The following is a 26,258-nucleotide window of genomic DNA, read 5'->3' as shown; positions in this document are numbered from 1 at the left end:
ACTTCTTAAGACCAAATACTACAGAAAAACCAACATACAATTAAAAAGGTTACTTTAAAGACAGTTCAAGAGTTTGCAGAAAGTACTCCAGGATGTAAAAATCAGTGTCCTGCACAAAATGCAACACTCTCGTGCCCAACAGTACCTGTAGTTGCGATAAGGTTCCCAAAAGCTATAACAATGAAGATGGCAAAGGCGATGCGATACTCCTGAGACCTTGGGGAGGCTTTGCAGCAGCCCTGCTTCACGCAGCAAAGGTGAATTCGCCGTCTCCGATCTGTAGGGGGAGGATGCGATGACTTTGGCTTTCGTTGCGTAGGTTTCTTAGGGGGAAGCTTCACGCACAGGTACGATGCGACGATCTTCGTTGCGGCGCGATGCGCAGCGCAGCGCTGACTTCTGGCGCCGCAACCCTCGATGCGTCACGGGACTGGACTCTGCGTCGACACACACAGCGACTGGATACTTTCACGCTCCGGCAGTGGTGCGGCCCGCAAACTGGTTCTGCGACGACCCTCGCAGCGTCAGGAATATTCACACACCGGGACGATGCTCGACGCACTCGGCGATGCGGGGACTCCGGGTGCTGCAATGACGCCGCGATGAAATTCTCCTCGCACTCTCGCTCTTGCGACTCGCAACCGGATGATGCTTCCCTCAAATGGATGATGTGATGGGTACCAGTTACTCTTGTTCACGTTTTCTGCTTTCCAGCTCCCAAACACAGCAAAACGACCTCCTGAGTCCCCAAGACTAGGCAAGCACTCCAAGGCAAGGCAGAACTCCCTCAGCAAAGTTCCAGGGGAGCTGGTGGTGAAGTCCTTTTGTTCCTGGGACTTCTTAACAGGGAGCCAGCTCTCCTCAGGCCCTTGGAGATCAGAATCAAAAGAAGGGGACACAGCAAAGTCCTTCCCCTCTCCTTGGCAGCAAAGCAAAACAGCAAGCAGGCAGTCTTCTCCTCTTCAGTTCCTTCCAGCTTTCTCCTTGGAAGAGGTTCCTTCTTAGTTCCACAGTGATCTAACATTTAGGTGTCCTCTTCTTATACCCCTCCAAGTCTTTGTCTCTCTTTGTTTCGGTGGGGGAATTCCCCTGCTCAAACCGGTTCCTAGGTGTGCTCTGCCCTGGAGCACCTGGTTCCTTTCAGAGTGAGGGGCAGGGTCATTGGACGCTCAGCAGGAGGTGGAGCCTTCTTTGTGCTGGCAGAGGCAGAGTCCTCAGCCTGGCCAGCAGGGGGTGGAGCCGGCATTGTGCTGGCAGAGGCAGCCCTACTCAAACCCAGGGGCTACACCTCCCATCCATCTAGAGCAGATCTCCCTATTCATCCTGCTGCTGACTCATCCAGACTCCTGGAGCCACCTAGCCCATCACATGACACCAGTCAGCCAATCTGCACACAGGAAGGTTAAACAGGAGATTAGCTACTTTCTAAAAAGTTCTATTCTCACACAGTGAATTTAAAAACCATCTTTCTAAAAAGATGTGTAATTAAATTCTGAACACAAAGATACCAAACTTGGATTTTCTATCTTGCCTTTAGGGGAAGATAGGCATGTAAACAGCCTCCCCCATTCTGTCCTATGGGCAAGATAGCCTCTCAGCAGTGAAAAATGAAAATGGCTGTAATTCACTACCAGGGCATGTTACACACCTCAGTATATGCCCTACCTTTCAGATAACCTGCACCCAGCCCAGGGGGGTACGTAGGGCCACCATAGGGATGCCTGACATGTACAGAAAGGGAAGGATAAGGCCTGGTCAGTGGTTGCACTGGCCAGGTCGACATGGCAGTCCTGGACTGCACATGGGCACTGCAAGCAGGCCTAAGACATCATTTTAGTGCTACTCCTGTGGGTGGCACAATCAGTGCTGCAGCCCACTAGTAGCATTTGTACTACCAGCCCTGGCACTCTCAGTGCACTTTACTAGGGCCTTGCAGGTAGAACAAATATGCCAAACATGTATAGCCAATTACATCACAATTTCCCTAGGGAGCACTTGCACCTTGACACTGATCAGCAGTGGCAAAGTGCCCAAAGCATCTATACCAGTAAAAACGACATCCAGCATAGCATCAAAAAATACAGGAGGTAGAGGCAAAAAGTCAGGGGCAACCACGCCAAAAGATGCCAGGTCTAACATAGGGTAAATCTCTTCAGGAGATTTATATTGGTATTTCTTATTGCTACATAGTCATGCTGAGATTGATTTACATAGATTTGTTTCTAAATCAATAATTAAACCCTACTAAACTAAGATTAAGTTTTGAGTGGATTATTGTGTGTCCACCTTGGTTTCACTTTATTGAGATGTTAGCCAGTGATAGCTTTCTCCCTTCACCCCTCATGCTGCTAGAAAGGTCGCCCCTCTGGAGATAATTTTTAGAAGGGGCCCAAGCTCCAGCAGTCCAGATGTTAGCCCCATTTCAGATTTGCCAACTTCCGTTATTTTTAAAGAAATTCAACTTCAAATTTCTCGATGTCTAATTGTTTATCATGTCTGCTCTAAAATACTGTAGTATTTTGATTTTTGGTAGGTGCATTGGATACCAGCCTCGCTGTACCATTGTAACAGATGGAATTCAGTTTATTTCTATAGTGTGGCTCAATTGTACATTTCAAGTCAGTTTCACAAATAGCCTCAGAATACTGTATTTCAAGTTTTAGATTTTTTTAAATGACCATTTAAATGACCATAAATGTTCATGTATTACCAGCCAATCACATTTTTTAATAATCCCACATTTATCAAACTGATTATCAGGACTAATATCCTATTACATTTTCAGCTATGATTTCCTCAAATGCAGACAGATTATATGGAGAAATTGTGATCTCAGAGAGGTGATCCTTTCATCAATGAGATACTTTGCCCCTCTTTGTCCAACATCGTCTCCCAAGTTGATATCTAAATATTTATTCAGGGAAAGTGGGCCTGCTCCAGCTTTACTGCTTCTCATGTAGACAGAGACAATGTTTTCATCAACTTCATATGTATCAGGAGTCCTGGGAAGCAATTTTCAAGTGCCTAAAAATGCTAGACAGTGGATTAATGTAACTTTTCTAATACATCTGTGCCAGATGGTCAGAGGTGGACTTCGATTATGATCTATGAATGTATAGCAGAGTGTGTTAACATTGATACCTCCTGCACACACTGTGTAGCAGGTAGATGAAGAAAACTTAGTTATTTACATTAACATTCCTTCCTCTTAAAATATTAGCATTTGCATTTTGCTAAATTCTCATATGCTTAAAAGATCTCTTATTAAGTGCTGTGAGGAGAACTTTGTAATAGGTACATTGAAGAAATATTCCCCATCTAACACCTCATATTTCAGCTCATGCAGTTTTAAAACCAAATGTCTGCAATGGCTGTCAAACTTTTGACTTTGCCAATTCTTATTGTGCTTGTGAATGTTTGTTAGAAACTGGGTTGTTGGTTGACTAGGGTATGAGCCAAAGACAGGCAGCAACAACAATCCTAGTCAGAGTAAGAAGCAGGCAAACCCTAAATTAACTTGTGCTCACCCTTTGGTAGCTCAGCACAGAGCAGTTTGGCTTAACCTAGAGGCAATGTGTAAAGTATTTGTGCATTACTTCAAACAGCACACAAAAAGATTCCACACCAGATTAGAAAAATAGAAGTTAATATAATAAATAAAACAATACCAAAATGATAAAAATCCTAAAAGTAGAACTCGAGATATGAATGTTTAAAGAATAAACTCTAAAATAGAGTTTAGAAGCAATACACACCTATTTGGGAAATCTGATTGTGCCGGACCAGGACAAACTCAAAAGTTCAGGCTGATCGCGGGGGAGTGCAGGCCGGATACAGGGACCCAGTGAGGCCCACTGAATAAAACGTGCCTTGATTCTGGTTGCGTAGATGTCGAAGAAGATGTGAGATGCTGATTCCTGATGAGCAACAAAGCATTGATGCGTCTTCTCCGATTGGTGTAGGAGCTGCAATGCAGTGTTTCTTGCCATTGTCATCGAAGCCACCATTGACTCAGAAGCACAGACAACAGCGTTGCGCTATGCTGGTTCTGAAGGCAGAGAGGTGTCTCTGAGCCACGATGCGTTGGTTCTGGTCCCAGCAACAGAGGTGAATGAGCTGGTTCAGGTCACACAATCAGGGATGATGCGCCGGTTCCGATCCACGCAACGCACTGATGTGCCAGTTTGAGACCGATGCATGGATTTGACTGGAGCAAGCACCTTAGGCCTCACTTACAAGGGTCCAGGAATGGGGGTGGCATCACTTGACAGGGCAGATGCACAATTAGTAGCAGCAGAAGCGTTGAAAGTCTTTTATGTCCCTCAGACTTCAGATCAATAGGCAAGCCAGCAAGCCCTTAGTATCACTCTCGGTTCAGGTGATGCAGGTCCGGTTCTTCTCATTCAGGTAGGGGCACAGCAGGCAGCAGGGCAGGGCCGTACAGCAAAGCAGAAGTCTAACAAAGCAGAAGTCCAGCAGAGTGGCAGTCCGTCAGCAGCAGAGCAGTGATTCTTCCTGATAGAACATGTATAGGTTCAGAAGTATACTGAAGTGGTGGTGTTAGAGGTCCAGGTGTACTCAGTTGTGCCATTGAAGTGGATAGACTTCAAAGACAAGTCTTTGAAGTGCACCAAGGTCCACCCTTCCTGACCTGGCTCCAGGCTCACTACAAGGGTGTATGTAGCCCTTTGTGTGTGGACAGGACAAAGCCAATTCAGGTGTAAGTGTGAGGCTGTGCCAGGCTCCTCCGCCCCATCCTCCCATGAGGGCCCATCAAGTCAGACCTAAGCGCCTATTGTGTGTGGCTGTCTAGGCGGGAAACACAAAGCCCAGCTGTCACCCTTACTAGTTGTGTATCATAGACATGCAGCAGGCACCAAATGGCTAAAGTAAGAAAATGCCAACTTTCTAATAGTGGCATTTTCAGAATTGCGATGAAATCCAACTAGATCGTATGGGGAAATACACTTATAAAATGTAATAAGGTAATCCCCATGTTACACTAAGGGAAATTTAGGCCTTGTAGTATGGAAAAACGAATTGGAGAGTTTTTCACTACCAGGACATGTAAAACTGAGAAGTACATGTCCCGCATTTTAAATACATTGCACCCTGCCTTCTGGTTTGTCCAGGGCCTACCTTAGGGGTAGCTTATATGTACAAAAGGGAAGGTTTGGGCCCGGCAAGATGTTTATCTTGCCAGGTCGAGTGGCAGTGTAAACTACACACACAAGCTCTGTAATGGCAGGCCTCAGCCATGGTTAGAGGGCCACTTAAATGGGTGGCACAATGAGTGCTACAGGCCCACTAGTAACATTTAATTTACAAATTAATCAATCAGGGGTTTGTTAAGCGCGACTACTCACCCTTGAGGGTCTCAAGGCACTGGGGGGGAGGGTGTGCAGGGGTATGGGGGGGAGGTTCGCAGGTTCCAGTCCATCAAGGAGGGGGTCTGTCGAAGAGCCAGGTTTTGAGGTTTCTTGCGAAGATGGGGAGCGATGTTGTCTGTCTTTATTAGGGATTTTTAAGTGCATTAAATATGCCAGTTGGGGATGAGTCAATATTGTAGGGGAAAGAGCACAAGCACGTTATCACTGGTTAGCAGTGGTAAAGTGCAGAAAGTCCTAACACCAGCAAATAAGAGGTCAGAAAAGAGGAGAAGGTAGGCAAAAAGTTGGGAGGAAGACCAACCTAAGACTGTCAGGTCTTTAAATGTTTTTTCGCCATAAAGACACGGAACAGACAAATGGCCCTCTCTCAGCAGTTTGCAGTGGAGGAGATTTCTGCCATCCAGGGACTCTGAGTCCCAGAAATCTATGAGGGGGAGGAGAAGCCTGCAACCCGCTTCCCCACGCGCTGAAACGCGCTGTTCATCTCCCGCGGTGTGGGACGCTCGCAGCTGTTTGAAGTGCAGCATATTTCTGCCTTCCAGGGACTCTGTCTCCCAGAAATCTGTGAGGAGGAGCCTGCGACCCGCTTCCCTGTGCTGAAAAGAGCTGTTCATCTCCCTCAGAGCATGACGCTCTCAGCTGTTTGTAGAGGAGGAGTTTCCTGCCAGCCAGGGACTGTGTGAAATCCATGAGGCGGCAGAGGAGCCTGCATCCCACTTCCCTGCGTCACTTGCTGAAAAGCGCTGCTCATCTCCCGTGACACAGGCCGCACGCGTCCCCCCCTGGGTAAAGCTCGCGCCAAGGGAGGGCTCATCCGTGACTGAAATCCCTGTATAAAAACACCAGTCTCTAATTTATTTATTATTGGCAATTTGTGACATCTTTATTCACCTGTGATAACAAAATGATGTACCTGCTCAACTGTTACAGTTGAGTTGTGACGTCTAATGCCTCCTGCCACCAGTCAAAGCCAAAGGCAGGTCACGGACCTTCATCACTGCTGCAGGTTAAACAAAGCAAAGAAAATGAAAACGTACTTTTCATTCATATGCTTTGTTTTACTAATTATGTGTCTCCGCACTTTTTAATCTGACTTACATTAAGCTGATTGTAAAATCTTAATCAAATTTTTAGTTGCTACTTGATTTGTTTATTTTCATACTAGATTCCTCTTTTATTCTTTATGGCTGGAAATATACTACCTCTTTCACATGAGCAAGTCACTAAGGATTTAAGTGCTTTGCAGGAAAGGTGAAGGTGTGACCATGTATTATAAGGAATAAAAACCCCTGAGCAGTACATTTTAAGGATATTGCAAGTCATTGCAGAGTTCCATGACCTCGATATGGTCACAGAACACCTCAGTGACTTGCAGCACCCTTATAATGTACAGCATGGGTGCTTTATCTTAGATATTATGCTGTTGTCACACCAAATGTATTCATCTCACTGGGAGTGACTATATGCAAAGATTATATATTACAGAAGTGGACCAATATATGTAGCATGAGAGAGGAACATGTTAAAATGTATGTGTTCCTGTCTGCCAAAATAGATGTCCATGAACATGATGTGACTAGAACAGAAATATAGTACATTCTCAGTAGTATGGAAGCAGGAATGCACACAATTGTTATAGAGCAAGGGTTTCCAACCTTTTATGTTCTGTGCAGGTAATCTAGAGCTACTAATATGATTATTGTTATAAAGCGGCCATGTTAAACAAGGCTACATCAGTGGCCAGGATTACCACCAGTGTTCACCTAGGTGCACGAGGCAGGGTTGGCAGCAGTAATATAAACAAGGCTGTATCAATATGGAATGCCTCTGCTTGGGTAATGCATAAAAAGCCATAGCTGCAATGCCATTGGCACCCAGTTAATATTATTAGGAATTTCTCCCCAATGTACATAATCTGTCACTTAAATATCAGCCCTAAGAGTATTTTTAAAATGCAACCATTTTTCTCCAATCAATCAGCATATGAATTTTGAAGGTACACACCTTTTCTTCGCGAATGCACAGTTTTTTTATTTTGGTTTATGCATGTTAAATAAACCATGCAAAAGCTCTAATTGAATGCATGGGCACCACACAGGAAAACTATTTACATGTAGCTGGAGCTACTCCTTGCAGAAGCCTGTTATAGACCATGTGTTGTTGCCTTTTCTTATCATAACTGTCCGGAGAAATGAACTGAATACCAAACATAAAATGAAGCGGGAAGCATACTCATGAACCAAAAGGACTGGAAGCACTTACCGGGGACATGCTATACAGCACCCTGCACTACTATAGCAGGTTTATTTCACAAGAACTTGGGGTCAGAAATATTGGTAAGACATATTGAGTGTTTGACCACTTATTGAAAAAATAAGGAAATATATTCTAAAATCACTGACTATTGAAATAATTTCTTGAATTATCCGTAATAAGACAAAAGCAATGCTGTGAATGAATACATTTTATTAAAAGTTCTTGGAAACTGATTTAAATGTTAGTAACTTTAGTGGAATTCCATTTTTCTAAGGGAGCCAACTTTGCTGTTCATGGATCCCCAGTCACTGTATCTTTTGTACTCCCCGGGTCTAAGGAAGTACTGTCGCCCCCTGAAGTTTGGCTGCTCATAAAAGATCCAGTATCCCTCAAGCACGGTGCAGGAGTGGATTTCATGGTATTTGAATTCTTCATGTAGATCAGGACAATCCTCAGTGAACTCCATCATCTGCCCTCTGAAGTCCTCTCTCTCGTAGATCTGGATTCTGAACGTGCCTCGATACTGTGAGATGAAACAGTAAGGAACAGGGTTATGTTAAGTTATGTTATGCAATAGGAGCTAGCTTGGATAGCACGTAGAAACCCCAGTGTAAATTGTGCATGGAGTGTATATTTGACACCCAGCTGCTTGTTAATATTGCTGTATTAAACATTTTGGTAGAAAAATAATCCAAGGTTGTGTTCTCTGAGAAACAGAATCCGAACTATGGATCATTGATTGTAAATAAATGAATTTAAAATAAAACACAGACAGAAACAATTGAGAAAGGTACAGAGAAATTGATTATTAGGCTCAAGAGTGGACAAATCATATTATAGTGAACACTCTAAACTGCAATTACAGGTGCTTGTTTCTACTGTTTGTATTGCCTTTTTTTCTAAACATATGCTTAACCCAATGTATTGAACTCATATATAAAGTATACAATAAGACAGCAAAACAAATGTCATGATTTAATCTAAAGAGGAATCTAAGTATACCACCATGAAAGGGTTATTTTCAATTAGTTTGAATTGATTTTAATTATGCAAGAAAATGCAATTCATGAGCGGAGTTGTAAAAATCATTGACAATTGCACAATACCCCAAGTAAAATACCATAACCAGGCAAAGTGCGTGTAGTTCAGGTGCGTTGGTACTAACAGACAGCCATAAACAATAGTCATTTTTGGCGCACACAGTAACGTTAATGAAGGATCACGTAGAGTTATTACAAAAAATGGTCTGTCCACACAGATGTCAACTGGCGTTTCGACCCTGTGGAAGTATAACAGGGTCTCATCAGGACTGGGGATGACCGGGGGAATTGAGAAGCGGATTAGAAAGAGGGAGGCGAGTCCCTGCGTACAATTAATCCGTGCCACCATAAAAATGCACCACAAAATAAAGTAATACTCACAGGGCAGTTCCTGGTGGGTAATTCAAGTATTCTCAAGGAGCAACAAACTCAAATGTAGGACTTGGAGGATTTCCGCGAGTGAGTCTCAATGCCACCAGATGCCACCAGAGGTGTGTAATAATATGAATGTACTCACGGGTCGACGGTCTGAGGGGTTCTGAGACACTGGCGGCCTATTGGACCCACTGATGGTTTATCGGACCGCTGTGAGCGAATCTCTGATTGAAGAGTTCGGATTCTGATCCCACATCAGGCACAAGGCTGGCCATGAAACACGTTTTTGGACTGTTTCCGCAAACTCCTCTCTCCCCCCTCCAACTGGGGCCCTCCGTATATTCAGTGCGATTTTCTTACTCATCAGGCACTGCCTTGTAAGGATATTGTAATTATTAGAGCAGTTTTGTCCGATAATCCCTACAATCTGGAAGCATTTCCTATTCACTTCTAAGGGCAATGAATGGGCAGCTGTTTTTAGGTCTGGTGTTACCCAACACCATTTGATTTTATTAAAATAAGATACTTAGATAAAGGGGCTTCAACCTTGTTTTTTCATCGAATGGTCTATTCACATTTTGCTTCCTCCCACTACAGCATACAACATGACACAATAGGTCAGCCTGCTTCAGTCACAAGTTACATCAAATCCCTGCATTTCACCCTTTCACAAGGAGCACATCTGTACAAAATGTAGTTTGCTTAGGTGCCAGTGTTTTTGGTTTTACTACATTATTACTTTATCCTTGCCTTTGTTTGCAGATCCTGATGTGATAGCAGGACACTTTCTAGCAGATGAGAGTGCATGGCACATTTCATCTTTATATTTTCCTCTCTCCTTTCAAATCTGTACATTTCTTTTGAAGTGGTCATTGTTTATCTGACTGCTGTTTTTTTACGCCATGCCAGCAGCTCACATGAACTCTTTGTGTCCTTCTTTCTCTTTCTTTTTCTTCTTTCTTTCTATCTTTCTTCTTCCTTCTGTTGTTTTTCCTTTTATGCCTCTTTCGTTCTTCCTTCCTTTCTTTCTTTCTTCTTCCCTTCTTTCTTTCAGATTCTTTCTTTCCTTGTTGAGGTGTTTCTTCCTCTTTTTCTTTCTTTCCTTCTTTCTTTTCTTCTTTTTCATTATTTCCTTCTTCTTTTCTCACCATCTTATCCAAAGGTAAGAGGCCTTTTTGCTTTGTTAAGTCTGTGTTGGCACAAGACCTTTTGATTTTACTCAAATTATGTGTATGACATAGTTACCTACAGTGGTTTTCTGCCAGATTTTGTCAATTAGTCTGTGGTTCTGTCACTCACATTTTTCTTCCACCCATTCCAGCATGCACCAAGGTGCAATGTGTCAGCCCACTTCAGCCATTAGCTGACTTCACGATAAGTTATGGGTTTTTGCCCTTTCACATCAACACACAAAGTAGTTTCTTTCAATGCCAGGCAGTACTATGCATATTTTTTCGACCAAAAACAACACTTTTGCCTTTAGTCAATGTTTTTGTTTAAGTTGATAAGGGGCCAGCAGTTTCCTAAACAATAAAGTCTTGCAAAAAACATGACAAAACAAAACATGAATTGCCAAAAGGCTGGAGGCCAACACCAGATCTATTGGCGTTGCTAATGCTTGTTTTTCCAAGTCATGGGAATTGTGTCTTTTCCCTTCTTATTTTGCTGTAGGACAGATTTGACAAAGATGTCTCATGCTTGTTCTAGTTGACTGTGGTAACTAATCCTGGTGTCATATCATGAAACCTGTCAGTGCAGACGCAGATGGGAACTGTGTGTTTGTTTTCACCAAAATTGGCCCGTATGCTGCACGCACAGTAACTATGAAGATCTCTAAGTTAGTGAATTGGCCACAGACATCACAACTTGGAAAGTTGGAGCAGTAATGACCTCTTGGGGCAATATCATGAACTGCACTGCTCCCTTAACCTCTTCAGTGCCCATGACGAGATAGTCTCGTCATGGAGCACGGTTGCGCTGTGCCCATGACGAGACTATCTCGTCATGAACCCCACCCACTAGTGCAACGCCCGGCACAGGAGGGGGAAAGGGCGTGGCACTGAAGGGGTTAAACGGTACACACTGGTTTTCTTGAATACTCCATCTACAGTGTATATGTTTTACTCAAAATGTCTATGAATTAGAACATTAACTGCGGACAGCCCTGCTTGTAAACAGAGAGAGGGAACCAAAAACAGCACTGCATGCACTCACTCAGAGAAATACCGACATAAATGTGCTTTAAACAATGCATTGCCAGAAACCCAGTTGTACATGATACAACCCTCAGTGTTTTCAAACTGTACTGTATGCAATGCAGACATTAACTACATGATTTTCAGAGATTATATATGTGCTACAAGTACAGCACTATTGGTAAAGAACACAAATGGACAGATCCCCATCTGCACACTGAATGGCATCATGATATTTCATGTATTTAGATTGTTGTATGCAGTATACACCACTTTTTGCCTCTGCATGGTCAATATACTGCGACCTAATAATAATTCCTACGTTTAGGGGTTTGCTTAGTGTTTTGGCAGTGGAAAAATCATTAAGCTCGTGTGATTATGCATTGTTTGTCAGTGTAAGTACCAAGGAGATGACTACAGCTCCTACTGTTTAGATGATTCAAGTTAGGGTAAATCTGACCCATTTTTAGATGGGCTGGCAGAAGACATCCTTTGCCCAACCAACACTGTTCAGATGGCAGTACAAGTGGCAGTACAAGTGTTGTCATCTGTCTTACATGCACATCAGTTGTCTGTGTTACTACCAACGTGGATGAGGAACCAAAAGCAGCCCTGGCGAAATGTTCAAAACAGCCCACTAACATTCCTCCCGTGTCTCTGCCAATATCCCTTTTCCATCCAATCACACCCAGTCTCCCACTCTATTTCTCTTCTCTATCCTACCTTCTCCCCTTCTGTTCTCTTTGCCTCATCTCTATTGCTATGACCCACCTCTCTCTCTCTCTATATCTCTTTTTCTTTGCCTTGTACGTCTCATATGCTTGAGCAATGAACCCTGGAGAGCTGTGAAAAGTGACAGCGACTACAGACATAGCAGTGAGTCTTCGAAAACTGCTCTCCAGTGGCTCCAGACCCCTGGGAAATGCCTGATGAGATAAATGGTTAGTCCAGCTCTAGTTCTACAGAAGAACTTACAGGTAAAATATATCGGCAGGAACGAATAGTGTCGTTGTAACCCATCCACCGCTGGAAGTCAGGGTATTCTCCTCGTCTTAGAATGTACTGGTAGCCCATATAATGGGGCCGCTCATATAGAACCCATGGTCCGCTTTCCACACGGATGGAGTTGCACCGACTGAAGTAGGAGGAAAGGTCTGAAGAGTCGGTGCTGCACTCATAAGAGCGGCCCTGAAAGTTTCGATCCTCATAGAAGATAATCTGCAGTATAAAAAGGAAATGTGTAAGTGAGCTTATTGAGTTTATTCACCTATTGACAAGATATATATGTCTACACTATAGGCTTTATTCACAGTCTGTATTTACAGACTGCTTACTTATTACAAAATTCAATTCAGAAATGGGTGTAAGGAGAGGTATAGAGAAAGGTTAGTAGGGGTTTAGGGGTGGACAGACACCCACCCACCAAAGAGTAAGCCCATTGCTATTCACAAACTTTTCTTCTAAAGTTATTACAGTAAAAAAGGACATACATCAGTGGTTCATATATTCTAGCTCAGACCTGAAGAAAGTCCAGTACTACAAATGGCCAATCACTTTTTTTAATATATCTTAACAACTGCTCTCATATTCCAGTAGCCCCGCAGCAAAGGTGTGCGTATGGGTGAGGAGCACACCAATCTCACCTCTCTGAACACTGAGCTACGAGAGACATACACTGCGCTGAATTAATGCTACATTTAATTCACATTTCGTGTGGCAAGCACCATGCAGTGCAAAACACCCAACACATTTGGGCATTAATAACTAATTGGTCACAGGTAAACATTGTTTCCCAGAAAAACGCATGAATACACTTCAATGAGGATAACATCAAAGAAGGACAAAAGCACCCACATTGATCAACCCATATGTCGGCCATCTTGGAGTGTAACAAAGGTATTATGTGTGTAATGTCCAATAGCTTTTTAATCATGCCTGAATGTAAATGGGCATGGCAAATCCTCATCCAATGGCCTCATACTTCAAAAGCCATAATTCATGACTCATGCGAACTGCAATTTCGTGAATGGCCAATATGCAAGAAAATTATAATCAATGCATGATAAGTACATCATCCTTCTTATACCTCCAATTCACAAAAAGCAAATTCAACAAAAGGGCAAATTAAACCTACTAGAATACGTAATGCCATGTCTTATCAAACAACATTTGACCTTATACTATCTTAATTATATTATATAGTACAATCAAAATTATCTACATAGCACAGTAACATTATTTATAACCAATGCCCCATCCAATATTCAGGACATCATTAATTGAGCAACAACTGAGTGCGTGTCTCTCTTGACTGGATGTTAAGAGAAGTGAATTGGAGATATATATGTATATATACATAATTTAACTTTTAAAATACATAGATAAAAAATAAATATTTTATGATAAAATATTTTAATACATTTTAAATTATAAATAATTACAACTTCAATTTACTAATAATTACAATGATCTAAATGAATTATATACATAATGTTTTGTAATTTCTAATACGTACAAATTAAATATAAAGTAGTCTATTGACAAATGGTAAATTGATATGTGAATAGATCTACACAAGTCTATGAGATTTTGGATGTCAGCGCAAGCTAAAATAGTCTTGTCAATAAATTGGGTTGGGTAAAGAAGCTAAAGAACCTGCTGCGGTATATGAGAACTATATTACAAACTCATAATTACAATGTTGAATACCCCATAGCCCCCTCAAAAAGGGAATTGTCTCAATGGGATTTGATGATAGAGAGAGTAAGAAATATCCGATATCTGAGGCAAAAGCAAGCAACAGCAGATCTGTGTGAATCATGAGAAATTAATTCTTCCTTCCAGTATTTATATGCTCTTTCTAATCATCTAATGTGTAACAAGATCAAAAGGTGTAGAATAGGACGCCATCCTCTCTCCCTTTAGGAAGTAAGATGGGCTGTGTGGATATGGATTGAAGATACAGGGTGCAATGGCTCATATTGTATTAGATTGTTTTTATTTTTATTATGTGTGCTGCAAAATCCTAAACCATAAAAAAAAAATATATAATATAATATAAGGATCTGTCTCAATAAAATTCCTATTTATTTATTCAATATATGGATGTAACCTGTGCAATGGCAAGATCTTTTTTGGGTTTCAATGATTTTGTACTCTGATTGTATATATTTTAAGTATTTTAATAATCTATCATTTTAGTCTTTTGTACATTTTAAAGGTTCTTTTTAAAATTGATATTGTAGTGTTTAAGAGACATTTCTCAAACAAATTTTACTTTTTGTCTTTAAATGGGACATTAACAAATGTAAATTTACTCTAACACTTAGGGGCTGATTACAATGTCGGGCGGACAACACCGTCTTGTACACGGGAGCGACCGACCTCCGGTCGGCATTCCTGACTACCTGATTTGGATGCGTCGAACACTGTTCAGTCGCATTCTGACATTTCCATATGGGAGCATGTGTTACGGCCGGAAACCGACAACAGCACATGCCCCCAAAGGGAAATGGAAGGTGGTGTTAATCCCTGCATTCCCATGGCAGGCCACAGGGTGCAGGGATTAACAGGGGGGTACAATAGGTGCACCCTCGGCCCCCAACCAAAGGCGACGCACACAAGCGGGCCCTGTAGGGCCCCCAAGCAATGCTTTCCCACAAATACCGGCATGGAAACCCTGCCTGAAACCATATATCGTAAACCCAAGGGCGGAATGACCGACCTTTGCGATTACGGGCCGGCCTCCGACTGGCCGATGGGCTCTTTGAGCCCGTCGGAACCCTGCCAGATTAACTGTCCAGTTTCAATCCCCACCTGCTGATTCATAATCAGCTGGTTGAAATTGAAACCGATGATGGTGGTCGGATAGCCCCTGACCTTTAGTCGGACGTTTTCCGAATGCAATCGTAATAAGCCCCATTGTAGAAAATGTACAGCTTTTGTCTGTTTACAATGTCGGAGTATAAATTTACTACAAAATGCAGACTTAGATGTCTCTTTTCCCTGTATGTATGCTTTAAGCAATTTGGTCCAGTAAAGTCAGGTTAAAGTTGACATTCCTTATTAAATGCTGTGCTCCCATGTACTTCAGCTTGAGGTCTATACTATTTGACAGTTACTTCTTTCCTATTGTTAACTTGCTGAGGAATATAGAGGGCAAGTTAGTGTCTTTGTCTTCGATTTATTTTTTAGGAGCTATGGTGTGTTAGTTTTTATACTGTGGGATACTACTGTTAAATGTATCTTCTTCTAACGTGAACTGGGGAATAGTGTCCCAATCATGATGGGACTGCAAAATATAGGTGCAAATTGTGCACTTGCCACTTTACATTAGTGCATAGTGCACAAAATAAAAGGTGCTTAATTTACTCCCGATTCCAAGTTTCATTCATCGGAATGAGAAAGAGCACATATAGATCATGTTATTCAGTTGACTTTCTGGATTAGCAGGCGTGGCTCACACACGTAGCTGCTAGCTTGACAGCTCTCCCCTCCCCTGCCCACTTCCTTTCTCGCTTCGACGCCGTTGAGACATTGTGGAGGAACGAGATAGAGAACCTCGACAGCCCAGGCGTGGTTAGACGCAGCAATTCCCTGTGGCTGGTTCGAGCAAGGGCAGTGCTGAAGTGGGCTGGACTTGAAAACGGTTCTGGTGGCCAGTCTGAAGCGGTGACAGCGCTTGAATCATTGATCCTGCAGCCACGCTGTGTTCTAGATGGTGGAAAACACCCTGCAGCAGCGACGGTAAGTAAAGCAGAGCTCAGGGGCTGAATTAGGGAAGGGAACTGCTGTATTTCGCATGCCCCCGGTGGTTCCTTATTCCCTTATTACCTGCTTCTACTGACTAGACTGCAGTAAGGGCAGCGTGGCTAAGTGGCTAAGTAGCTTGTGTGGCAGTGTGAAAGCGGAAGAGATATCAGCGGTGTGGGAATTTTTAGGTCTGCTGGACAATACCAAAAACCGAGAGAGGGACAGGCACCAGCAGCAGGGGGGGCTCCTACAAGCCTCTTAAAAGTCTCAGTGGAATTAGGCGATGCTGAATAGGCTTCTTATTTGTAAATTCAGGAGGATTGATGACTTTCGGCTGCCTCTGCCTGCTTTGGCTTGTTTTCCTGGGGGGGTGAGAATGCGCACAACCAACCTGAAACAGCGAAGAAAGATAATAGCGAAATACCACCCCTTCACCAGCCCCCAGGTCCAAACGCAGGGCCCAAAAAAACACCCAACACAGGGTGGAGCTTAAAACAAATGCACTTTTTGAGTCAGACAGGCAAGCTTGATGACCCTTCAGACACAGAGAGAACGCCTGAGACAGGGAATAACAAATATTGCTGGACCTGCAGCTTGATACAACCTGCAACGTGGAATCTGAGGCCAAGTTAGCCCCTAACTTGGCCCCGGAAAAGAACAGAGCTACAGGGGGCAAACACAGGTCCAAGCGCAAGCTCTATCCCTCCTAACAATAACCCCTCTTCCAACAATATCAGTAGCAACAGAACCCAGCCCTATCTGTTCCAGACGAGGCTACTCTCACTAGAGAACTGGCTAGTTCTCAGCCTTTAGCGCAACCACAAGAAAATATTCAGCCGGGTCTGTCTCTAAATACCTCCAATGGCCCTCTATCTCCTCAGGGCATTTATCCACTAGCTAGGACCTCACAGGTGTCAGTCAGTGAAAATGAAGAGAGGGATGAAACGTTAAGCCCAACGCTGTTACCAAGAAGGAGGCTGGAAGATGAAGAGACATCGATTCAAAATATGTTGACAACCATACTGGGCAAAATTAGGGATCTAAAATGGTCCCAGGCCCTAGAGATTCACTGCATGAGAGGGTATCGAAGTTGGAGGAAAGTATGTCCAATACACCAAAAAGAATGGGTGAGGCAGAGAGTCGCATCTTGGAATTGGAGGATAAACAAGAACCAGATAGAGCTGAAGCTCCAGGATTTAGAGAACTACAATAGGTGCTCAAACCTTCACCTAGTGGGAATCCCAGAAGGGTGCGCAGATGCTCAAGTATCGAAATGGGCGGCATCTTAACTAAAAACAGTGATACCGGAGCGATAAGGGGACTTGACAGTTACAAGATCTCACAGACTCCCCATGCAGAGACAGTCAAACGCAAGATTCCCTCGGACAATATTATTGAACTTCGCGGACTACCGCTTTAAGGAAAGAATACTGAGTACTGCTATTGTTAAGAGGTCCTTCTCTACTTAGGAAATCCAGCAGTTTAAGCTATTCTCAGACATGTCAGTGGAAACAGCCGGGCATAGAAAAGAGTTTGTTAAAATGATCGATTTATTGAAAGAGAAGGGTGCACAGGCATTGATAGTACAACAATCAAAACCTAAATTTTTGTCCAAAGGACACTTTCACATATTTACTGATATTGAGAAAGCTCAATTGATGTTATCAAATTTGTCTGCGGGGGACAAGTGTGGTTAGCTCACAGGGCTGCGATTTACTAGTCTCATAGTAATGCATTGCTTAAGACGAGAGGAGGGGTGGAGCAGTGCTTAGAACACTAGTCCTCGATGGGGGGAGCTGGAGTACGCAAAGGATGCAATACAATGGCATCCACTGTTAGAAGGGGGGGGGAATAGTGGGCGATTCCATCTTACAGGGAGGGCACAAAGAGTTTGAGGTGTTTATGGTGGTGGGGGTGAGGTTAAACATAAAAGAAGACTCTAAATCTAAGTGCTTAATGATTTCAGGAGATGTATCAAATGTACTATATAGGTCACATCATCTGTTGGCATAAGAAACTGAGAATAGAATGCATGGGGGAGAATAGAAATTGCATAGGTCACTTCATCTTTAACGGAGCACTCAATGCACTTTAATATAGCCTTATAGCCCACCGTAGCATGCTATACCGGCTAGTAAAGCTATCTAGTGTTAAAAGCCCGAGCTGAAGGCGAGGGCCTTTAACAAGGGAGCGGGACTTTAATAGCCGGTATAGCCCAGCGATGCCAGGGCTATAAGGCTATTAGAACATTCTATAGAGGGCAGAATGTTCTAACAAATAAAACAAAGGATTCAGGGTGCGCAAGGGGTTTGAAATCCCCTGAGGCTCCCGGAAGCCTTTGTTCACAGCCACAGCTGTGAACAAAGAAACATTGGAATGTTGGAGCTACAGGCTAAATTGTTTTCAATGGAGCGCCCAACATTCCAATGTTTTAATACCTGTTAAATGCTTGAGTCACTTTACGTATATTTGTTGCACTTTCAATTTATATGGGCCATATTCTAGTTGCTACTAATCCTGAGCGGATGGTATATAGTCATAATAGGAAGCAATGCACATTGTACTTTCTCTGATCAGTTATCTGTTATATTATCTGTTTACATTAGTACAAGTCACTTCAGTCATTTTATTCTAGTTATTATTAAATAATAGGTAAAGAGGTTCTGAAAGTAATCTCTTTTAATACTAATGGACTGAACAATAAACGAAAGGCCCAGGCAATAGAAAGCTGCCTGAAAAGAAACAGCCTTCATACTCCTGCAGGAAACTAATTTTAAGAAGACAAGCAAGTCAAGTAGGATTTTTCAACAGTGGTCTGTTTTTTATCGTCTATCTAACGCTAGCTGCGAACAAAAGGAGGTATTGAATTTTATAGGTAAACATGTATCATTCCAGGTAAAAACCACGCAGACAGATTTCGGTGGGAGTTGGGCCTTTGTAAATGGGAGTTTCAATCAATTCAATTTTACCATAGCAACAATTTACGCACCGGTCTTAGACAACCTGTTCACTTTGCTTCAGCTAAAACAGGCTTTAACCAATATCCCTGGTTCTATCATTTTGGGGGGAAACTTTAATTTTCTCCCAGAGCCACTAATCGATTCCTCCACTAAAAATTGAAAACTAAAGAAGCCACAGATGGCTATTGCTGTAGCTAATTGCCAAAGAGATTTAGATCTGATAGACCCATGGCACTCTCTGTTTCCTAGGAAACAAACTTTTTCATGTTTTTCAGCAAAATATAATTCTGCTTCTAGAATAGACTATTTCTGGATCTCACATGGTCTGAAAATGATCTCTTCTGAGTATATCAAAAATGCTTTTTCAGATCATGCATTACTTAAAATGGAAGTAGCAGCTGAAGGGTTAAAAAAAACCACTGAGAAGATGGTATTTCGATAAAATTAATTTAGAGAGGGAGGAATGGTGTACAGAGGTAACAAACAAAATTGATAGTTTTTTTTTTATAATACAGATACTGCCCGGGTAAGCATTGTCTGGGATGCCTTTAAAGCGGTATTACGGAATTTTACCACATCGAAAGAAATCCTACAGCAGAGGATTAAAAGGAAAACAAGATCCGAGCTCGATTTTAGGCTTGAGCAAGCACTTAGAGACCATGCCAAAATTACAAAACCGGAGCTTCCTCAGGCAAAGTTGGATATGCGGGAATATTATTATCTGCAGGGTAACATTGCTAACACTGCCTACCTCCAGAGGGTGTATGAGGAGAGCGAATACACGGGAAGATTACTGGTGTGGCAGGCAAAGGCTAGACAAACTCAAAATAGAATACTTTCACTGATGGATATGGATTCTAACACACAGATAACCAGTTCCTTGGAGATTGGGAAGGCCTTTTTAGGTAATTATGAGAAAATCTATCAGACGGATCACCAAATAAGAGCAGATCGCATTATAAAGTTCTTAGATAAACTGCCTATTCCATCCCTATCCAGAGAGCAATGCGAAATGGTAACGGCTGAGTTCTCTCTTGAGGAGATAGACACAGTAGTAAGGTCAATGGCTAACAGCAAAACAGCTGGGGAGGATGGATCACCAGTAGAAATAAATAAGAGGTTCACCCCAATTTTAAATATACAACTGCTAAAGCTTGCCAACCACATATTAAAAGGAGGAGAACCCCAAGCATCGTCCAACACCGCCGTGGAACCGGTAGTTAGTATTTTTTAAAAAGACAAAAATAAGAAAAATATCAATTCCTATAGGCCTATCAGCCGTTATAACATTGATTATAAAATCTTTACAAAGCTACTTACCAATAGGCTCAATAAGATCGTGGGATCAATCATCCATTGGGATCAATGTGGTTTTGCAGCAGGCAGGCAGTTCTCTTCAAATGCAAAGTTTTTAATTGAAGCTTTGGACTATTTTACCCAGCACAAAATAGAGGCACAGGTGTTATTTTTAGACGCCAAAAAAGCTTTTGATTTGGTGTCCTGGAAATTTCTTTTTTTAATTCTCGGAAGATTTGGGTTCTTGGAAAAATTCATACTTATAGTGAAACAGCTATACGACGACTCTTCAGCACAAATAATTATTAATTCTAGAAATATTGGTAGTTGTAGAATAAATAGGGGGACACGGCAGTTATGTCCTCTATCCCTAATTTTGTTTCCTTTATTCATCAAACCTCTGGCAATAGCTATTAGACAAAAAGCACTATAAACAGCGCCTTTGCAAGGCATGTCCAATATAAAATTATACGCTGATGATATGATTCTATTTCTCAGGCCTAGGGAGAATATTCAGAAGGAAATTTTAACAATATTTGTGTCATTTTAAGCACTGGGAGGGTACAAATTAAATAATGCTACGACGGAAATCTTACTTTGCAACTGCCCAGGTCACACACTAATACCTGATCTCCAGCCACTACATAATTAGAGGCCTAAGAGATATTTAGGTGTATTTGTGTCAGAAAATGTGAACAAACTACATACATTGAACTATGTTCCCCTAGTCCAGAAAGTCAAGCGTTTATTTGCTAAATGGAATCAACTCCCAATAGTTGGATGGGTAGCATTAATACGACTGTCTATTTTACCATTATTTAATTTTCTATTGGTGGAAATGCCCTTAAAAGAAATAAATGGTCTATTCTCATCCGTTATATGGGCCAACAAGGTATCAATACTAGCACAAGTTACTTTAAGTAACCCACATGAGGAGGGAGGGTTAGCTCTTCCAAACTTGAGGGAATACTATTGTGCAAATTTTGAACATAACACATATAGATTTTTTAACTATCTTTAATCCTCCAAGCACATATAACCTTTTTATAATAAAGATCCTGAAAGAAGACAAAATTCTAGATACTATGAGGCTAGTGGAGAATCCCAAAAAAGTACGCTAGAAGGTCTTCTAGTGGTTTTTAAAACATAAAGCTCAACTATTTAAGTATTTTGAAATACCTAAGATAAATGGCTCTACATGTTTGGCTGACCTTCAGGGTGGGGAGTATAGGCTGATCTAATCTAACATATTGATGAAATTGGAGGAGAACGGATATACTTATGTGGCAGATTTTCTCAGCTCTGTACAGAGATAGAATGCGGTCTGAGTCATTCTAAAGATATACTTAAATGGCCCTGTATCCAAATAAGCCACCTTTTAGAAAGTATTGATCCATCCACACTAAGTGCAAGACTAGAACTCACTGAGGCTCTATTAGAAACAACTAGACTGAGACCAATAAGTAGTTGGGTAAAAAATAAAAATAAACATGAGACTGTAAAGTTGTACAAAATGTATGAGAAAGTAGGCCTACAGATTTCGAGGATGATCTGGAATAGAATTAATAAATTACTAAGAGGTGCCAATTTCAGGAGAATGCAATTGTACACTAAATGGCTGATATATAGGACTCCATCCTTTCTCCATAGAGTTTATCCTCAGATAGAGGATAGAAATTTTCGGTGCTTAGCAGCAGGGGAGGTACATGGACTCACATTGTTTGGGATTGCCCAAAGATCAAGCAATTTTGGGATGAATTGAGATATACTGCAGAATGAAGCTAGGTCATCCACTAGTTATCGATAGATATATTGCAACTCTTGGATGTTTCCCAAACATAACAGTAAACATTAGACAAGAAGAAGGGCTTTATATACTGGCAAGATCACTAATCCTCCAGAATTGGCGAAGTGAGATCATACCTAATTTTCATAGTTGGCAGGCTAAATTACATAGTGTAAGAGAGCTGTAGAGACGATATGCCCTAAGGACGGGCTCGTACACAAAGTTTGAGAAACGCTGGAAGTCCATAGGAAGCTAGCCAGTAAATTAGATTAGATAAGTTCAGTTATTAAGGGGAAAATGTGCAATATGTGTTTACAATGTGTTTTTAAAGTATTACCCTCAGCGACACATCTGCGATATATCCTTTACTCTATATTTATGCTTTGTGGATGATATGCGCCAATTAAAATCGGGTACTGTAAGCACTTTATTTTTATACGAATAATTGTGTAATAAACTCTCAACAATAAAAATATATATTTTTAAATATATAGATCATGTTATTTCACATTCTGGGGTGCACAATCCATACAATTGCCATATTTACGCTTGTGAAGGATTTGCATCAGTTTTTACCGGCTGCAAACTGCAGGTGCAAATACAATGCAATGAATTTCTGGGACAAACAAAGTTTGTGCTTAAAACAGGGTTACCAGCCCCATCATAATTGGTCCCGAAATATTTGATAAAACAGGTTGAATTATTAGCAAGTGGATCTATTTCTTGTGACAAGTACAGGCATGAATGTACTGAGTGCTGCACAAAGCGGTTGTTTTCCGGTGCGTACCAAATCTGCCCTGCAGTGACAGGTTAATTCAAAATATGCAGTCAAACAGCCCTGGGCCTCTCCCTCGAAACAGCTCGTGAGGGTTGAACTCAGTGTTAGCTGTGGCAGTGTTGTGTACGTCATTGTACCCTTATCCAGACGAAACTGGTCTCAGACCCCAGCTTTTCTGTTGTGGATGCTTCCGACTCCGAATCAAAAGAGCGGATGCCTGACATCTGTGTGTCAACAGGCAGTTATATAGTTTATTTTTTCCCCTTTGCGTGTATAATTTCTACCCTACCCCTGTTACCAAGACTATTTTATTTAGATATACAGAGCCTTGGGTTTGAAGACAGATGGTTTAAGATTAAGGGATAAACTGCATATCTTCAAACAAAAAACACATACATATTTATTTCAACATCAGTACAATGCTCTATAACAAAAAAAGGGAAACTGGTACCCAAAATACTAAAGACTAGTTGCATGAAACCCAAGTTTCCAAACCTCTAACTGCGACAAACATTCTGCAATTCAGGTCTTTAATTAAAATAAGGGTGGCAAATTTCAGTTTGAGACTATATTCATTGGGCAGCATTGGTTTGTTCTTGCCCTGTATTAAAAGTACGTTCCTCAGTCAGCACAATATCTGAGAAAAAAAAATAGTGCAGTTTGAAAAAAGCTATATGTGAAGCAGCTGGTCAGCCTTACCTTCCCCATGTTGGCTTGTGTTACGCTGGCGATGTTTGCTTGTGCTCTCTGGCAGCAATCCATGCAGCTCTTATATACGTTCACCCGTGAAAACAGTACAGGAACCCAAACAAAGGAACTCTTTGTGTGGAATCACAAAAGAATGTATAGCTCTTTCACCCTCCATTTAGCTGCCCTTTTCACTGTGATGTTTTTCCTTTGTAGAACTAGATTGTTGGATTTGCTTAGTGGAGGTAATTTTGCAGGGTGGGAGAAGCTACTGATCTGCATACCACTGTGCTCCTGTCCACGTTTGTGTCTGTGCGTCATGTGTTATGTGACAATGTTTACTGCACTCTATATGTCTGAGGTATGTCACCGAATTTCGGTGACATCCCTCAAACGTATGGACCGAAAGCATCAGAACACGTCATATGGCAGATTCATAGCCCCCCACATTCATATGGAAACACCATGCCACTTAAGGAAATATAAAGTCATTATATCACTTGCAATGGAAAGAAATGCAAACCGCCTCTACTGCAAATTATGAAATGAATGGGCAAACAGTTAAGGAAAGCATCGGTGTGGGATTCATAGTGTAAACTATCATATTGTGGAGGGTTATAGCTACAACTGCAAGAGAACCTTAACCTCAATATCAACTATTTATTGGTGGATGCCAGAACTAGTCATTCCCGATCATATTCATTTAAATCATTTTTCCACTACATGTGCACAGTTTGTAGGACAGCAACTCAGAGCTAAATTAATGCCTTAACAATCTCATTAACCCTTACTCCCTCCTGATTAAGGCCTCTTTTAATCACGTCAAAACAGAAACATCAATGTTTTGAATCTAGACTCTTGGCCTAGAGTGGTGGCGGCCAATGTACGTCCAACATCACTCTATTAATCCGACTATCAAGATACCAGCACATTATGAGAATGATTTCCATTTAAATCCATTTCATGTAAATTAGCCATATTTGCATATCTGAAAATCTGACAGGAATCTGGACTCCTGGACTTATGCTGTACACACCTCGGCTAGACCAACTGCTGGTCTCTAGACTAAATATATACATATTATTAGACCTGTCAGCCTTAGTGTGGTCTTTTCCCAACCATTTTAACTACTTACCTTCTATTTGCTGAAATACGTTTTTGTTAGCTTAAGGACTCTGTGAACTTTACCACTGTTAACCAGTGCTAAAGTGGGTTTGCTAGTCGGGACTGGCAGCAGTGTTATGTTTCTAGGGGTCCACACCAATTGTAGAATTTTCACTCCTCGATTTTCAATGATCTATAGGGGTACATTTATATCTGCATAATTTATCATCTCGATAAAGATGACTGTAATTTCTACCTATTGCGGGGACATCTCTCTACATGCGTGCAACCGCTTATGGGAACAGGGCACTGTCTAAAAAATGTTAACCCATATTTCAACACGAACATACCCCTTTTTTAAATATGATTCCCTGTCTGCTGTTCCAATTTCAGACGTCCAACTAATGTACTTTGGTCCGATTGCGGGGGTGGTACCAATTCATGCATATTCCTTTAAGGGAACCGGGCACCACCTCTCTGGGATTTATATTTCAATACTTATACTACAAAATATTTCAAATATTGCTTCTCGCCAATCGGTCACTCCCACTGGTTTTGTGTTAGCACCTGTTTATGCAACACTTAGGTGCCGATCACGATCCGGTAAAAAATTTCCCCGTGCGACTCGTATCCGGTCTTTTTACCGTACGAATCGTACAAGTGCCGTACGAACTGGCAATCACAATTCGCATGGTAAAAAGTCCATACGAACCGCATTGGGAATCATTCCCCACACGTCCTCGGGTCGGAAAATGTGTCCGACACGTCCTCGGACGATTTACCGTACAAACGTGAAAAGTCAAGTCCGACCGAGGAATCACGATCCATCCCGTGCGTCCGAGGGTACAACCGTATGGAAAAAACACCGTCCGCACCGAACTCCTATAGCAACCATGGAGACATGTGCCCGCATACGCGCCCAACACTCCCCCCAGCCCCCGTACGTCCGACACGTACCCCCGTGTATGTACACCACCACCCGTCTAGGTACACCCCAGTACGTTCGAGTCGTACCCCCACCCCTGTACGAGCCGTACCACCGTCTATGTACACCCCAGTACGTTCGAGTCCTACCCCCACCCCTGTACGTGTCATACCCCCGTGTACCTACACCCCAGTACGTTCGAGTCGTACCCCCACCCCTGTACGTGTCGTACCATCGTGTACCTACACCCCAGGACGTTCGAGTCCTACCCCCACCCCTGTACGTGTCGTACCATCGTGTACCCCCACCCCTGTACGTGTCGTACCACCGTGTACCCACACCCCAGTACGTTCGAGTCCTACCCCCACCCCTGTACGTGTCGTACCACCGTGTACCCACACCCCAGTACGTTCTAGTCCTACCCCCACCCCTGTACGTGTCGTACCATCGTGTACCTACACCCCAGGACGTTCGAGTCGTACCCCCACCCCTGTACGTGTCGTACCATCGTGTACCCACACCCCAGTACGTTCGAGTCCTACCCCCACCCCTGTACGTGTCGTACCACCGTGTACCCACACCCCAGTACGTTCGAGTCCTACCCCCACCCCTGTACGTGTCGTACCATCGTGTACCTACACCCCAGGACGTTCGAGTCGTACCCCCACCCCTCTACGTGTCGTACCATCGTGTACCCACACCCCAGTACGTTCG

General features: G+C 42.3%; 1 protein-coding gene across 1 annotated transcript; it reads right to left on the bottom strand.

The window, feature by feature from the left end:
* Window positions 1-7,836: 7,836 nt before the first annotated feature.
* LOC146858113 (gamma-crystallin M2-like) lies at window positions 7,837-23,566 on the bottom strand. Its single transcript, XM_085648868.1, has 3 exons — window positions 23,528-23,566; window positions 12,232-12,474; window positions 7,837-8,169 (listed from the first exon to the last, which is right to left on the bottom strand). The coding sequence occupies exons 1-3, from the start codon at window positions 23,534-23,536 to the stop codon at window positions 7,897-7,899; spliced, it is 525 nt and encodes a 174-aa protein (XP_085504994.1). The 5' UTR covers window positions 23,537-23,566; the 3' UTR covers window positions 7,837-7,896.
* Between the last annotated feature and the right edge of the window lie 2,692 nt (window positions 23,567-26,258).

This window comes from Triturus cristatus, chromosome 3_2, assembly GCF_964204655.1.
Source record: "Triturus cristatus chromosome 3_2, aTriCri1.1, whole genome shotgun sequence".
NCBI lineage: Eukaryota > Metazoa > Chordata > Amphibia > Caudata > Salamandridae > Triturus > Triturus cristatus.
Note: the sequence above shows the minus strand (reverse complement) of the source record. Positions and strands in the feature narration are given on the sequence as shown.